Source organism: Mandrillus leucophaeus, unplaced genomic scaffold (genome assembly GCF_000951045.1).
Source record: "Mandrillus leucophaeus isolate KB7577 unplaced genomic scaffold, Mleu.le_1.0 Scaffold11, whole genome shotgun sequence".
NCBI lineage: Eukaryota > Metazoa > Chordata > Mammalia > Primates > Cercopithecidae > Mandrillus > Mandrillus leucophaeus.
The window spans coordinates 3,615,477-3,629,748 of NW_012099209.1; the positions used below are offsets into that span (position 1 = coordinate 3,615,477).

Below are 14,272 nucleotides of genomic sequence, written 5' to 3' on the forward strand. Positions count from 1 at the left end.
AAAAAAAAAAAAAAAAGGCTTTCCAGGGTCCTGAGTGTGCAGGACTCTCCAGGAACCCAGAGCAGGTCTGAAATAAAAACAAGGACTCAGACCAAGGGCGAAGGACAAAAACCCAGCAGAAGTCTGATTCTTGTCCTGACCACTGTGGATGAAGCAGGGGGCAGGTCGCTGCCCTCTATGGGTCTCCTTTTACCCCATCTGCAGATCAGGGTTGGGATCCTTTCTTGGTGATCTCCAGCCTCGGGAGCGCTACGCTCTTGTTTGGATGCCTCATGGCACAGAGAGCTGTCTCTTCTAGCTGCCCACCCATCTCTGGAGCTCTGCCGGAAGTAAATGCTTTTTTTTTTTTTTGAGACAGAGTCTTGCTCTGTAGCCAGGCTGGAGTGCAGTGGCACAACCTCCGCCTCCCGGGTTCAAGCCATTCTCCTGCCTCAACCTACCAAGTAGCTAGGATTACAGGTGTGCACCACCACATCCAGATAATTTTTGTATTTTTAGTAGAGATAGGGTTTCACCATGTTGACCAGAATGGTCTTGATCACCTGACCTCGTGATCCACCCGCCTTGGGCTCCCAAAGTGCTGGGATTACAGGTGTGACCCACCGTGCCCAGCTGGTTGTTTTTGAAATGGAGTCTACCTCTGTCGCCCAGGCTGGAGTGCAGTGGCGTGATCTCGGCTCACTGCAACCTCCCGGGCTCAAGCGATTCTCCTGCCTCAGCCTCCAGAGTAAGTGGGATTACAGGTGGGCACCACACCCAGCTAATTTTTATATTTTCAGTAGAGACGAGGTTTCACCATGTTGGCCAGGCTGGTCTCCAACTCCTGACGTCAAGTGATCCGCCCACCTCGGCTTCCCAAAAGCGCTGGGATTACAGGTGTGAGCCACAGCGCCTGGCCAGTAAATGCTATTGAGGGAGCTCTAGGAGCGCCCTTGCCCTCCACCCTGACAACGGAGGCTGTGAGCTCTTGTTCTCAGAGCCCTCTGGCCTCTCAGAACCTGTTTGCTCTCTGAAAAATGGGAGCGACAGCATATAGAGTGAAAAAGGGTGGAGGGTCACAGTGTGCCCAGCGGGGCCAGCCAGGACTGCAGACAATGACCGCTTGGAGGCCGAGCTTCCCGCCAACGCTTTGCCTCTTGCGCCCCCTGGCGGCTAGAGGGGGCGGGGGCGCCCTCCAGGCAAAAAGGACTACGGAGCATTCAAATGAGATGCGAATTAACCAGCGCCCCCACAAACCCTGGGACTTGGGGTTACGAGGTGTCTGAAAACCCAGAGTCCTGATCAGACCCCTTTTATTTATTTATTATTATTTTTTGAGACAGAGTCTCACTCTGTCACCCAGGCTGGAGTGCAGTGGCTCCATCTCAGTTCGGTTCACTGCAACCTCCGCCTCCCGGGTTCAAGCGATTCTCCTGCCTCAGTTTCCCAAGTAACTGGGATTACAGGTGCGCACCGCCACACCCGGCTAATTTTTTATATTTTTGGTAGAGATAGGGTTTCACCATATTGGTCAGGCTGGCCTTGAACTCCTGACCTCAGGTGATCTGCCCGCCTCAGACTCCCAAAAAGCTGGGATTACAGGCGTGAGCCACCATGCTCGGCTTTTTTTTTTTTTTTTTTTTTTTTTAGAGAGAGACAGGGTCTCTCCATGTTGCCCAGGCTGGTCTCTAACTCCTGAACTCAGGGGTTCCTCCAGTCTTGACTTCCCAAAGTGCTGGGATTACAAGCGAGTGCCACTGCACCCAGCCTAGACTCCTTTTAAGAGAGATGACTGGGCCGGGCGCGGTGGCTCACACCTGTAATCCCAGCACTTTGGAAAACGAGGTCAGGAGTTCAAGATCAGGCTTGCCAAGATGGTGAAACCCCGTCTCTACTAAAACTACAAAAATGAGCCGGGTGCAGTGGCAGGTGCCTATAATCCCAGCTACTTGGGAGGCTGAGGTAGGAGAATGGGAGGATGAGGTAGCAGAATGGCTTGAACCCGGGCGGCAGAGGTTATAGTGAGCTGAGATTGCGCCACTGCACTCCAGCCTGGGAGACAGAGTGAGACTCCATCTCAAAAAAAAAAAAAAAAAAAAAAAAAAAGAGAGAGAGATGACTGTTAGTCGCTGGTTGAGGTCACATCCAGAGGTTGAGTGACTCAGCGCCCTAGAAGGGTCTGGTGGGGTCCCCCACACCTGCCTCCCTTACCCCCAGCTCCTAGTGCCCCAGTCTTCCTAGGCAGGTCCTGGGAGGCAGGCGATAATTCCATTCTGCTGCCAGTTTCTCCTGAAGGTCTGAGCAAGACAGGGCTGGACTGTCTAGCTCACAAATACCCATCAGTGTTTGCTGGATAAATGGTGGCATGGAGGACAGATGGACATTGAGAGATGCCTTCAGAGCAAGTAAGAAGGGAGAAGGACTCTGGAGGCCACACACCAATCAGGGCCCTAAATGGGGTGGCTTTAGGCTCCTCCTCACTCCTAAGCTGAGTGGGACAGTGGAGAGGTGGTATAATGGCAGAGGCCCCCCAGTGTGCCCTAGGAGGAGGAGAGGTAGGGCTGAACCCGCTTTCCAGGCCTTCAGACACCTTGACAGGCCCGATGTCCCAGTAGGATGCCCTCTGTCTTCCCTCGGGGCACCCCTGCTCTTCCCACCCGTCTCCATCAACCACCCCACAGTGCCAAGATGAGGGACCCTCCCAGAGTAGTGGGACTGGAACCTGCCTCAACCCCAAACAACTCTATCTGACCTCCCTAATACACTGTACTGGAACAAGGGATTCTGGGGTAACACAGCTGGCCTTGGAGATGCATAACTTGTGGAGGCCTGGTCACCCAGGCTTGGCATTCACAGAGGTCAGTGCAGGCCCTTCTGCAAACAGCAGCAGAAACGGACTCAAAGCCATTTTGGCAAAAATCATAATTCAGGTGTCCATGAAACCGAAGAAATGAAATTGGCTAATGTCAGGTACAGTTGGATCCACAACCCCAGGCAATGTTCTCAGGTCCCCCCTGGAACCCCCTCGTCCCTGCCCCGTTCCCATCCACCCAGCTCAATCTTCCTGATGCTCCCGGTAGAACTCCCAGGAAGGCCTCTCATTGGGTCACGTGTCCATCTCGAACCAATCACTGGGAACCTAGGACACAGCAGCTCTGATTGGCCAGGCCGAGGTGCAACATCCACCCCTGGAACTAGGGGTGGCCTCTCCATGTGGCCTGAACCTGGGGTGGGCGTCGCTGCTTGAGGCAGAATGCAGGTTGGGAGGGCAGATATGCGAGTGTCCAGCTTAGCCTGTAGAGAAGGTACAGTCCAGCCTTCCTTATCCAGATGAAGAAAGGGAGAACCAAGGCTGGGTGCGGTGGCTCACGCCTATAATCTCAGCACTTTGGGAGGTTGAGGTGGGAGGATCACGAGCTCAGGAGTTTGAGACCAGCCTAGCCAACATGGTGAAACCCCATCTCTACAAAAACTACGAAAAATTAGCTGGGGGTGATGGTGTGCGCCTGTAGTCCCAGCTACTTGGGAGGCTGAGACAGGAGGATCACTTGAGCCCAGGAGGCAGAAGTTGCAGTGAGCTGAGATCATGCCACTGCACTCCAGCCTGGGTGACAGCCAGATCCTGGAAAAGAAGAAGAGAGGAGAGGAGGGGAGGGGAGGGGACTCAGAGAGGGCCAGCACCAGGTGAAAGAAAGAAAAGAAAGAAAGGAAGGGAGGGAGGGAGGCCCAGAGAGGGCCAGCGCCAGGCCTATGTCACACAGCACATCAGAGGCGGGCAGGGCTGGGACCAAACCAGGCCGGGGTCTGCTCTTCTCTGACTGTGCCTTTTTTTTTTTTTTTGTGGTGGTCGGGGGTCGAGGGGTGCAAAGTCTTGCTCTGTCACCCAGGCTGGAGTGCAGTGGCGCCATCTTGGCTCACTGGAACCTCTGCCTCCTGGGTTCAAGTGATTCTCATGCCTCAACCTCCTGAGTAGCTGGGATTACAGGTGCCCACCACCATGCCCGGCAGAGCCTCTCTTTGTCCATCTGTATTTGGGGGTGAGACCTGCTTTTGGGGGCTGTCTGAGGATAAAATGAGATGACCCCTGTGAAGACTTTAGCCCAGGGCCAGGGACTTGGTAGGTGCATAATCAGGATTTTTTTTTTTTTTTTTTTGAGATGGAGTCTCTGCTCTGCCGCCCAGGCTGGAGTGCAGTGGCCAGATCTCAGCTCACTGCAAGCTCCGCCTCCCGGGTTCACGCCATTCTCCTGCCTCAGCCTCCTGAGTAGCTGGGACTACAGGCGCCCGCCACCGCACCTGGCTAGTTTTTTGTATTTTTTAGTAGAGACGGGGTTTCACCATGTCAGCCAGGATGGTCTCGATCTCCTGACCTCGTGATCCGCCCGTCTCGGCCTCCCAAAGTGCTGGGATTACAGGCTTGAGCCACTGTGTCCAGCCAATCAGGATTATTTTGATGGCAGTTATTGGTCCAAGGGTCGATGGGGGGCCAGTAAGAGTCCAGGAGCAGTAAGCCACTTCTGGGAACATTGACGGCTGGGCCTGGAGGCTCGGGGCAGGCGCAGGAGGAGGGTGCTGGCCGCACTCATTCAGTCTTCAGTCTCTGCTTGGCCCAGCTTCGGTCAGGCTGGCGAGCGGGGACGAGGGTCAGGGTGGTCAGAGAGGCAGACTCAAGGCATGAGGCGGCACCTGAGGGATGAACCTGGGCCAGGCTAAGGTGGAGCTTGGTGGTCAGAGGTCTGGGTGGGAATCCTGGCATTTCTGGGCATGGGCGATGACCCTGGGCTGGCTGCCTTACCTCTCGGGGCCTTGCTTTCCTCTTCTGTAAAATGGGGCAGTGCTTAAGGTCCTGGGACTGGAGAGGAGGGGGATAACTTGACCCTGTGAAGGTCACTGATGACCCCAAGGGGTGCAGTTTTGGGGGAAAAGTGGGAATGAAAGGCTCTGAGGCCAGGTGCAGTGGCTCATGCCTGTAATCCTAGGACTTTGGGAGGCCAAGGCGGGCAGATCCCCTGAAGTCAGGAGTTCAAGACCTGCCTGACCAACATGGTGAAATTCCGTCTCTACTAAAAATACAAAAACTCGTCGGGTGAGGTGGCAGGAACCTATAGTCCCAGCTACTCGGGAGGCTGAAGTGGGAGAATTGCTTGAACCTGAGAGGCAGAGTTACAGTGAGCCAAGATCGTGCCACTGCCCTCCAGCCTGGGTGACCAGAGCAAGACTCCATCTCAAAAAAAAAAAAAAAAAAAAAAAGAAAGAAAGAAAGAAAGAAAAAGAAAGGCTCTGAGATGGGGCATGGAACTGGTGATTCTGGGGAGAGGAGAGGGACTCCACAGGGACAAAGGTGGATGAGACACAGCAATTCTGCTGGGGAGCAGCAGCGGAGGGGACAGCAGACGCTGGGGAGTGAGGAGGGCAGACGGGCAGTGACCTTGAGGCACAAAGTAGGAGTGACCAGGGTGTGGGGGATGGGACTGGGGAGACAGAGGCTAGGTTGGGGGTATGGGTAGGGCTGCTTAGGGCAGTAGGCTGTTGACCCCCTCAGGCAGCCCCTCCTGCTTCAGGCCCCCCAGAAAGCTCCCAGGCCACCCCTCAACCTGTGGGATTCCTCACCATCCCACACCCAGAGCTAAGCCTGCTATGAACAGGTGCTCAGGAAGTGTGCATCAACTGCCAGAGGTACTCAATAAATGCATGCTGCCTGTGGTGTCCATTAAGTGCTCTCTGATTGACTGCAGTGCCCACTAAGTGCTCTCTGACTGGACACATGAATTCGGCTGCCTCTGGGCTCTGGGGCTACAGCTTGAAAGGCCTACAGAGGCTTTGTCTCCACCTGCCTCCCCTCGACCTCTGAGAGGGCTTCCATGGCACCAAGGACAATCACAGTGCCTGGCCAACAGGCAGAGGCTTGATAAGTCCCCGGGGCCCCTTCAACCTGCCTGCGTCTGCCCATCACAGATATAGAATGGTGACACATCAGATCTTTCCTGGCACCACACTTTCTAAGCGTGGTCAGCCATGCCTCCCATAGCTCCCGCTGCACTTGTATGGTCCTCTCCCATCTGATCCTGGGCCTGGTCACATGACTGGCCTCAACAGATGGGCCACCCACAAATGTGAAACCGGCACTCTGCATGGAAGCTACTCTCCTGGCTCCCAGCCACCAGGAGAAACCCAGGCTGGCCTGATGGGGAGGCCACGAGGAAAACCTGACGCCTGCTGCCAGCAGTCCTGGTCAAGGGCCCCGGATTATGCAGCTGCAGCTGAGCTCCCATGAGCACCGCATGGGCGAGCCCCAGAGAGAGCAGCAGAACCGCCTAGCTGAGCCCAGCCCAAAGTGCAGAATAGTGAGTAGATTAATTACCGGGGCTGTAAACCACTAAGTTTTTGGATGCTGTGTTATGTAGCAATAGCTGACTGCTCCAAAGCACATCCGTCACTATGCCCTGCCCCCTCTCAGTCACCTGATGAGCCACCTTTACAGAAAGGAAATGCAGAGACCAGAGAGGGGGATTAATTTGCTCGGTCACACAGCAGTTAGGCAGTGGATTGGTGGGAAGGTCCCTGAGATAGGTGGGTAATTGCCCATGCTGGGCTCTGCCTGAGAGACTGTGCATGGGTAAAGCAGGCTGCTGGCATGTGGTAGGATAGATGAAATGTGGGCTCCCCTCTCTGTCTTGGGGGGTGGAAATCTCTGGGACTGGCATAGGGCCTATGGCCTGGAAAAGAGAGAGGAAGGTGGCGGAGAGAGAGTGGGAAAGATGGGCTGACATGGTCCCTGAGCAGCAGGGTGGAACATTCTGGACCCGCAGACACCCCTCCACCTGCCACCTTCAAAACCATCCCACAAGCCCAGTGAGAAACCCCAAGTGGTTAGACAAGTAGGTGCCTGGCTGACTGCCAAGCGGGTGGGTTGGTTAGTTCAGAGCAGAGAGAGGCTTGTGGCTACCCTCGGCACTGACCTGGGTTGGCGGAGGCTGGGGTGCCCTGAGTCTCTTCCAGGATCAGGCTGAGGAGGGCGGGGGTGGTTCCTCCGGGCTGGAACAAAACACGTGCAGCATCCATGAGGCCAAGGTCAGAGGCCACAAGGCTTGCTCAGCTAGCTGGAGTGCATGTTTGGGTGACACTCTGGTCTCGGAAGACCTTTGGCTTGAGCTTCTGGGGCATCCTCCTTAAAAGTGGGGCGAGTGGCCCAGGTGCTGTGGCTCATGCCTGTAATTCCAGCGCTTTGGTAGGCTGAGGAGGGTGGATCACCTGAGGTCAGGAGTTCAAGACCAGCCTGGCCAACATGGCGAAACCCCATCTCTAGTAAAAATACAAAAATTAGCCAGGCGTGGTGGTGTGCACCTGTAGTCCCAGCTACTCGGGAGGCTGAGGCAGGAGAACCAATTGGAACTCAGAGCGGGAGGCTGGAGTGAGCTAAGATCTTGCCAGTGCACTCCAGCGTGGGTGACAAAGTGAGATTCTGTCTCCAAAAAAAAGTGACAAATGGCCGGGCCCAGTGGGTCACACCTGTAATCCCAGCACTTTGGGAGGCTGAGGCGAGAGGATTGCTTGAGCCCAGGAGTTTGAGACCAGCCTGGGGAAGGTATCATGACCGTGTTTCTATTTAAAATATATACGTATGTTTTTAAAAGTGGGACGAGGCACTCCAGAGGCCACATCTGGGACTCATTCACACAGGACTGGGCACTTCAAACCCATAGGGCTTACAGAGAGGTGTTAGCAGCAACTCAAGCTGCTACTAATGTCTTTCAGGGGCATGTTGCGTTTTTGAAACAGCAGGCACAAACAGGGCATATAAAAGCATTTTTGGAAACCCTGAGTTGATAGTAAGAGCTATGCCTTCTCAGTGAAGTCTAGTTCCAACTGCCAACACCAACCCATGGCAGAAAAGCCCAATACCGCTCCTCTTCAGATGCAAGAGAGCCCAGATAAACCCTTCATGCTACCCTTTGAGGGAAGATTGCTACACTCCCATTCTTACACATACACTCAAGTGTTCTTTCTGCAATTCTCGTTGTTTTAGTTAAGCAACACAGATGCTTTCTTTTGCATAGCGGGGGACAGGCCTGCCAGAACCCTAATCTGTGGAAGCCAGACACATCCCAAGGCGACGTTCCTGCCCCCGGCACATGAGTGTGTGTTTATAAGCGTATTTATTAAGTTATAATGGGAAGAAAAAACAAAAAGAAGGGCTACCCTTCAAAAACTCTATTTCCAATGTTCAAGCACTGTGAGTGCTTTTTGTTTTCAGACCGCTGGTCCTCGGCTTGAAGCCTCCCTTGGCTCTGGGTCATGGGACAGGGAGAGGCCCCTGCCATCTCCCTGGCCCCATCTCCCCCCAGCTGGCCCGCTCCAGCCACAGAAGCCTTCTTGGTGCTTCTCGAACACTCCCAGGTAACCCAGCCCCAGAGCATCTGCCCTCACCACCGCTCTGCGTGGAACTCCATCTGCCCCCAGATCGTCTCTGTCTGCATGTCACTCACGCCACCTCCCAGGAGGGGCCCTGTGGAGTTCTTCACAGCACATCTGACATGCTCTTGTCTGCCATGTTTACCTGGTTGTCGTATGTCTCCTTGTGAGCCTGTCTCTCTTGGTCACTGCTATGTCCCCAGCACCCAGCCCAGGGCCAGGCACACAGCAGAGCTCAGGACCTGGGTATTAAGTGACTGAACTCAGGTTATAGATGCCACAGGACAAGAGGAGGTCACCAGACACCAGGACAAGAGGAAAGAGAAAGTTTTCTAATAAGCGAGAAGCAGTGGTTCCCAGCGCAGCTGAGACAGTCCTTGCGGCTGAGAGTGGCAGTGGGGGGAGGGCGGTCCCAGGAGCTACCTGTGACCCTGCGCACTGGCATTCATATGGTCCCGGATGCTGATGGCCTGTTTGAGCAGACCCTCCACGCTGCGGAAGTAGACGCTGCTGTCCACCAGGTTCTTCACGGCGCTGAAACGGGAGGACAGGCCTGGTCAGTGCCCCGGTCCTGCAGGTAACTGTCTCACGCCCCAGCACTAGAGGTCACCACCAGAGCTCGGTGGGTACCTCGGTGATTCTGTGGGTCTCCCCGAGGACTCACAATGGGCTTACATTTTAGATTTCCCTGCTATGACTAAATGATGTCTATGCAACACAGCACATTCACTTATCTGCCACTGAAACATCTAATGTTTTGAAGGAGGTATCAGTGTATAAAGATGTCATAAAAAGTATCTCAGTCGTTACTACTGATAATGGGGATATAAAAAAAAAAAAAAAAAAGGAAAGTAAAAACACCTGGGCACTACGGTTCACGCCTGTAATCCCAGCTACTCAACAGCCAAGGCAAGAGGATGGCTTGAGCCCAGGAGGTTGAGACCAGCCTGGGCAACACAGCAAGACCCCATCTCTTAAAAAGAAAAATCTGGGCTGGGCGCAGTGGCTCACACCTGTAATCCCAGCACTTTGGGAAGCCGAGGCGGGTGGATCACGAGGTCAGGAGATCAAGACCATCCTGGCTAACACGGTGAAACCCATATCTCTACTAAAAATGCAAAAAAATTAGACAGGCATGGTGGCGGGCACCTGTAGTCCCAGCTACTTGGGAGACTGAGGCAGGAGAATGGTGTGAACCTGGGAGGCGGAGCTTGCAGTAAGCTGAGATCGCTGCACTCCAACCTGGGTGACAGAGCGAGACTCCATCTCAAAAAAAAAAAAAGAAAAGGAAAAGAAAAATCTGATTGGATGTGGTGGCTCAGACCTGTAATCCCAACACTTTGGGAGGCTGAGACAAGAGAATTATTTGAGCCTGGGAGTTTGAGACCAGCCTGGGTAACATAGTGAAGTCCCATCTCTACAAAAAATGTAAAAATTAGCTAGGCATGGTGGCACTCGCCTGTGGTCCCAGCTACTTAGGAGCCTGAGGTAGGAAGAGCACTTGAGCCCAGTAGGTCAAGGCTATAGGGAGCCGTGATTGTGCCACTGCACTACAGCCTGGGTGACAGAACAAGACCCTGTCTCAAAAAAATAATAATACATAAAATTAAATTAAAAAGAAATACACATTTCATTATAGACAAATGCTCGCTGGCCTCCCGCCTAGCCCAGTGATGTCTGGGGCAACATCTGTGGTGATGAAAATGTTCTTCATCCATTGAGATGGCTGAGAAGCACTTGGAATGTGGCTAGTGGGACTTGAGAGCTGAATATTTACTAGTTTTCTTTCTTTCTTTCTTTCTTTTTGAGACGGAGTTTTGTTCTTGTTGCCCAGGCTGGAATGCAATGGCGCGATCTCAACTCACTGCAACCTTCACCTCCTAGGTTCAAGCGATTCTCCTGCCTCAGCCTCCCAAGTAGCTGGGATTACAGTCATGCACCACCACGCCCCACTAATTTTTGTATTTTTAGTACAGATGGGGTTTCTCCATGTTGGTCAGGCTGGTCTCAAACTCCTGACCTCAGGTGATCCTCCTGCCTCGGCCTCCCAAAGTGCTGGGATTACTGGTGTGAGCCACTGCGCCCAGCCTCATTTTCTAATTTTAATTTTTTTTTTTTTTTTTTTGAGACAAAGTCTCACTCTGTTGCTCAGACTGGGCACAATCTTGGCTCACAGCAACCTTCGTCTCCTGGGTTCAAGCGATTCTCCTGCCTCAGCCTCCCAAGTAGCTGGGATTACAGGTGCCCACCACCACACCTGGCTAATTTTGGTATTTTTAGTAGAGATGGGGTTTCACCATGTTGGCCAGGCTGTTCTCAACTCCTGGCCGCAAATGATCTGCCCACTCGGCCTCCCAAAGTGCTGGGATTACTGGCGTGAGCCACTGCGCCTGGCCTGATTTCATTTTAATGAGTTAAAATGAACTGTGCTTAGCCACCCATGGCGTAGATTCCTGGATTAGATGCCACAGCTAGAGGAAGAAAGCACAGGTTTTTTTTTTTTTTTTTTTTTTTTTTTTTTTTTTTTTGAGACGGAGTCTCACTCTGTTGCCCAGGCTGGAGTGCAGTGGTGCGATCTCGGTTCACTGCAAGCCCCGACTCACAGGTTCACGTGATTCTCCTGCCTCAGCATCTCGAGTAGCTGGGACTAGAGGTGTGTGCCACCAGACTCGGCTAGTTTTTGTATTTTTTGTAGAAATGGGGTTTCACCAGGTTGCCCAGGCTGGTCTCAAACTACTGGGCTCAAGTGATCCTCCCACCTCGGCCTCCCAAAGTGCTGGGAGTACAGGCATGAGCCCCCGCGCCTGGCCGTATTTCTTTTTTCTTTAAAGAAGAGGTCTGGCTGTATCACTCAGGCTGACCCTGAACTGCTTTCAAGGCATCCTCCCACCTCAGCCTCCTGAGTGGCTGGAACTACAGGCGTGCACCACCATGCCCGGCTCTAGAAACTCCTATTTCTTTTCTTTTCCTTGAGCTAAGGAAAATACTGTCTGTCTGGTCACAGCTTGTCCCATCAAGGGGGCCAAGGCTGCCAATGGCAGAATGCTGCTCCAACAGCAGGGTTTCTTGTCCAGGCACCTTCGCCCACACAACCAAACAGCAACACACCAGGGGAACTGCCAGGAGCATCGTTCAGCCACCACCAAAATGGCCTACAGCCCATGTCAGGGGCGAACAGCATATCTGTGCAAAGTCGAGGAACTTCCAAGGCCAACTGGGCAACCCAAGCAACCGGAATAAGGCTTGGGAATACAGTCATGAGGAACAGAACCAAAGCGCAGGAGGCAAGGGTTCAGTAACAAAAAGAAACACCAGCCGGGCGTGGTGGCTTGCATCTGTAATCTGAGCACTTTGGGAGGCTGAGGCAGTTGGATCACCTGAGGTCAGGAGTTCGAGACCAGCCTGGCCAACATGGCGAAACCCCATCTCTGCTAAAATTACAAAAACTAGCTGGGCGAGTTGGCAGGCACCTGTAGTCCCAGCTACTCGGGAGGCTGAAGCGGGAGAACTGCTTGGACCTGAGAGCGGACGTTGCAGTGAGCTGAGATCGCACCACTGCACTCCAGCCTGGGTGACAGAGTGAGACTCTTGTCTCAAAAAAAATTTAAAAATAAACAGCCTTGTCTGTGCTTTGGGCTTCCCCCTGGCTGCCATCTACCCCACTGGCCCATCTGTGGTCCTGGCTGTGGGACAGAAATGCTGGTCCTCGGAAGCATCTTCCAGAATCCTTATCCCCGTCTTCTGTGGCAGCTGGGGAGGGGCTCAGCACAGGGAAGAGATCCACCTGGGGCCCTGGCCAGGTTAATCGTGGTAGGGTGGGGCTTACTGGGCAGATGGCTGGGATGCCTCTGAACGCCTAGGAGGCCAGAGCAGCAGCAGGTGGCCCTGCAGCGGAGAGGCTGTGGTGCTCACCTGCAGGCGTATTCCACAGTGTAGATGGCTCCCTGGCTCTGCTCCTCCCAACGCTGCATGTCTGCCTGTAGGGGGCGCAGGAGATGTTTGGCAAGGGAGGCCACCCCCACCTAGAGGGCCTTCCTTCCAGCTCTCTTGGTTGGGGCTCCCCTGAGCCCGCAGGGTGGATGCAGAGAACTTTCCTCCTGCAATTTCCTTCCCTCACAGGTCTGGGCTTTCTGTGAACACCTGGCCACTATGCCTCAGGGCCTTCGCACAGGCTGTTCTCCCTGCCTGGCACTTCCTTGCCACGCGGGTCATAACTGTTACAGAATAGTATAGTTTGGCTGTGTCCCCACCCAAATCTCACCTTGAATTGTAGTTCCCATGATCCCCGTGTGTTGTGAGAGGGACCAGGTGGAGATAACTGAATCATATAGGCAGTTCCCCTCATCCTGTTCTCCTGATAAGTGAGTTCTCACGAGATCTTGTGGTTTTAAAAAGGGGCCTCCCCCTTCATGGGGCACTCATACTTCTCCTCCTGCTGCCATGTGAGGTAGTACGTGTTTGCTTCCCCTTTTGCCATGATTGTAAGTTTCCTGAGGCCTCCCCAGCCCTGTTGAACAGTGAGTCAATTAAATCTCTTTATAAATTACCCAGTCTTGGGTATGTCCTTATAGCAGCAAGAGAATGAACTAATAATACACACATCTTACCACCTCCTTCAAAATCTACCCCAGATCTGTCCACCACGCCTCTGACCTGGCTCTGCCACCACATGCCTCCTTACTGGTGTCCCAGCCTTGACTCCTGCCCTGACAGCCCCTGCTCCTCCCAGCAGGCCCCAGCTCACCTTGTGCTGGGCCAGCTCGGGGAGGGAGCGACGCACGTGCTCCTGCAGCCGGTACAGGGCCACGGACGGCTCGTTGGCCAGGACGTAGACGCTCTCAGTGAACTTGTCCGTGACTGGATACAGGGTCCACAGGTGGTAGGGGTGGGGCGGGTGTGGAGAGACAAAGCATCAGCCTCCTCATTGCTCAAGTGTTGAGTCCAGCCAGAGCAAAGGGGGCATCTAGTATATCCCTCAGCAGCTAGGTCACCCCTAGCCCATGACAGGCTGGAGGAAGTGGTCACGGCAGGGCTCACTCAAGAGGACATTAATGAGGCTGGGTGCGGTGGCTCACGCCTGTAATCCTAGCACTTTGGAGGCTGAGGTGGGCAGATCACCTGAGGTCAGGAGTTCAAGACCAGACAGGCCAACATGGTAAAACTCATCTCTACTAAAAATACAAAAATTAGCTAGGCATGGTGGCGGGCACCTGTAGTCCCAGCTACTCTGGAGGCTGAGGCAGGAGAATCACTTGAATCTGGGAGGTGGAGGTTGCAGTGAGCTGAGGTCATGCCATTGCACTCTAGCCTGGGCAACAAGAGCAAAACTCCATCTCAAAAAAACATAAAAAAATAAAAAATTTTAAAAAGAGGACATAAATGAGAGGACATGATGAGTGATGAGTTCATAAGGAGTAAACTTTTTTTTTTTGGAGAGTCTTGCTCTGTCATCAGGCTGGAGTACAGTGGTGCAATCTCGGCTCACCACAATCTCCGACTCCCTGGTTCAAGTGATTCTCCTGCCTCAGCCTCCTGAGTAGCTGGGATTACAAGCACGCACCACCACGCACAGCTAATTTTTATATTTTTAGTGGAGACAGGGTTTCACCATGTTGGTCAGGATGGTCTTGATCTCCTGACCTCATGATCTGCTTACCACGGCCTCCCAAAGTGCTGGCATTACAGGCGTGAGCCACCGTGCCTTGCCAGCTTGATTGAACTTTTTTTTTTTAGAGACAGGGTCTCGCTCTATTGCCCAGGCTGCAGTGCAGTGGTGCGATCACAGCTCACTGCAGTCTCGAAACTCCCAGCCTCAAGCCATCATCATACCTCAGCCTCCAGAGGAGCTAGAACTACAGGTGTGAACCACCATGCCTGGCTA

General features: G+C 53.5%; 1 protein-coding gene across 2 annotated transcripts in view; it reads right to left on the reverse strand.

Moving 5' to 3' along the window:
• Positions 1–2,884: 2,884 nt before the first annotated feature.
• MEF2BNB (MEF2B neighbor) overlaps positions 2,885–14,272 on the reverse strand; it is a 16,438-nt gene continuing 5,050 nt past the window's right edge. Inside the window, exons 2-6 of one of the 2 annotated variants that reach the window (XM_011990793.1) lie at positions 13,136–13,248; positions 12,304–12,368; positions 8,815–8,925; positions 6,939–7,014; positions 2,885–3,442 (exon numbers count right to left, since the gene is read on the reverse strand). In XM_011990793.1, the coding sequence (XP_011846183.1) occupies positions 6,981–7,014; positions 8,815–8,925; positions 12,304–12,368; positions 13,136–13,248 (323 nt within the window). In that variant the 3' untranslated portion in view covers positions 2,885–3,442; positions 6,939–6,980. The remainder of the gene's footprint in view (positions 3,443–6,938; positions 7,015–8,814; positions 8,926–12,303; positions 12,369–13,135; positions 13,249–14,272) is intronic. The other variant, XM_011990801.1, reaches the window with a different exon arrangement.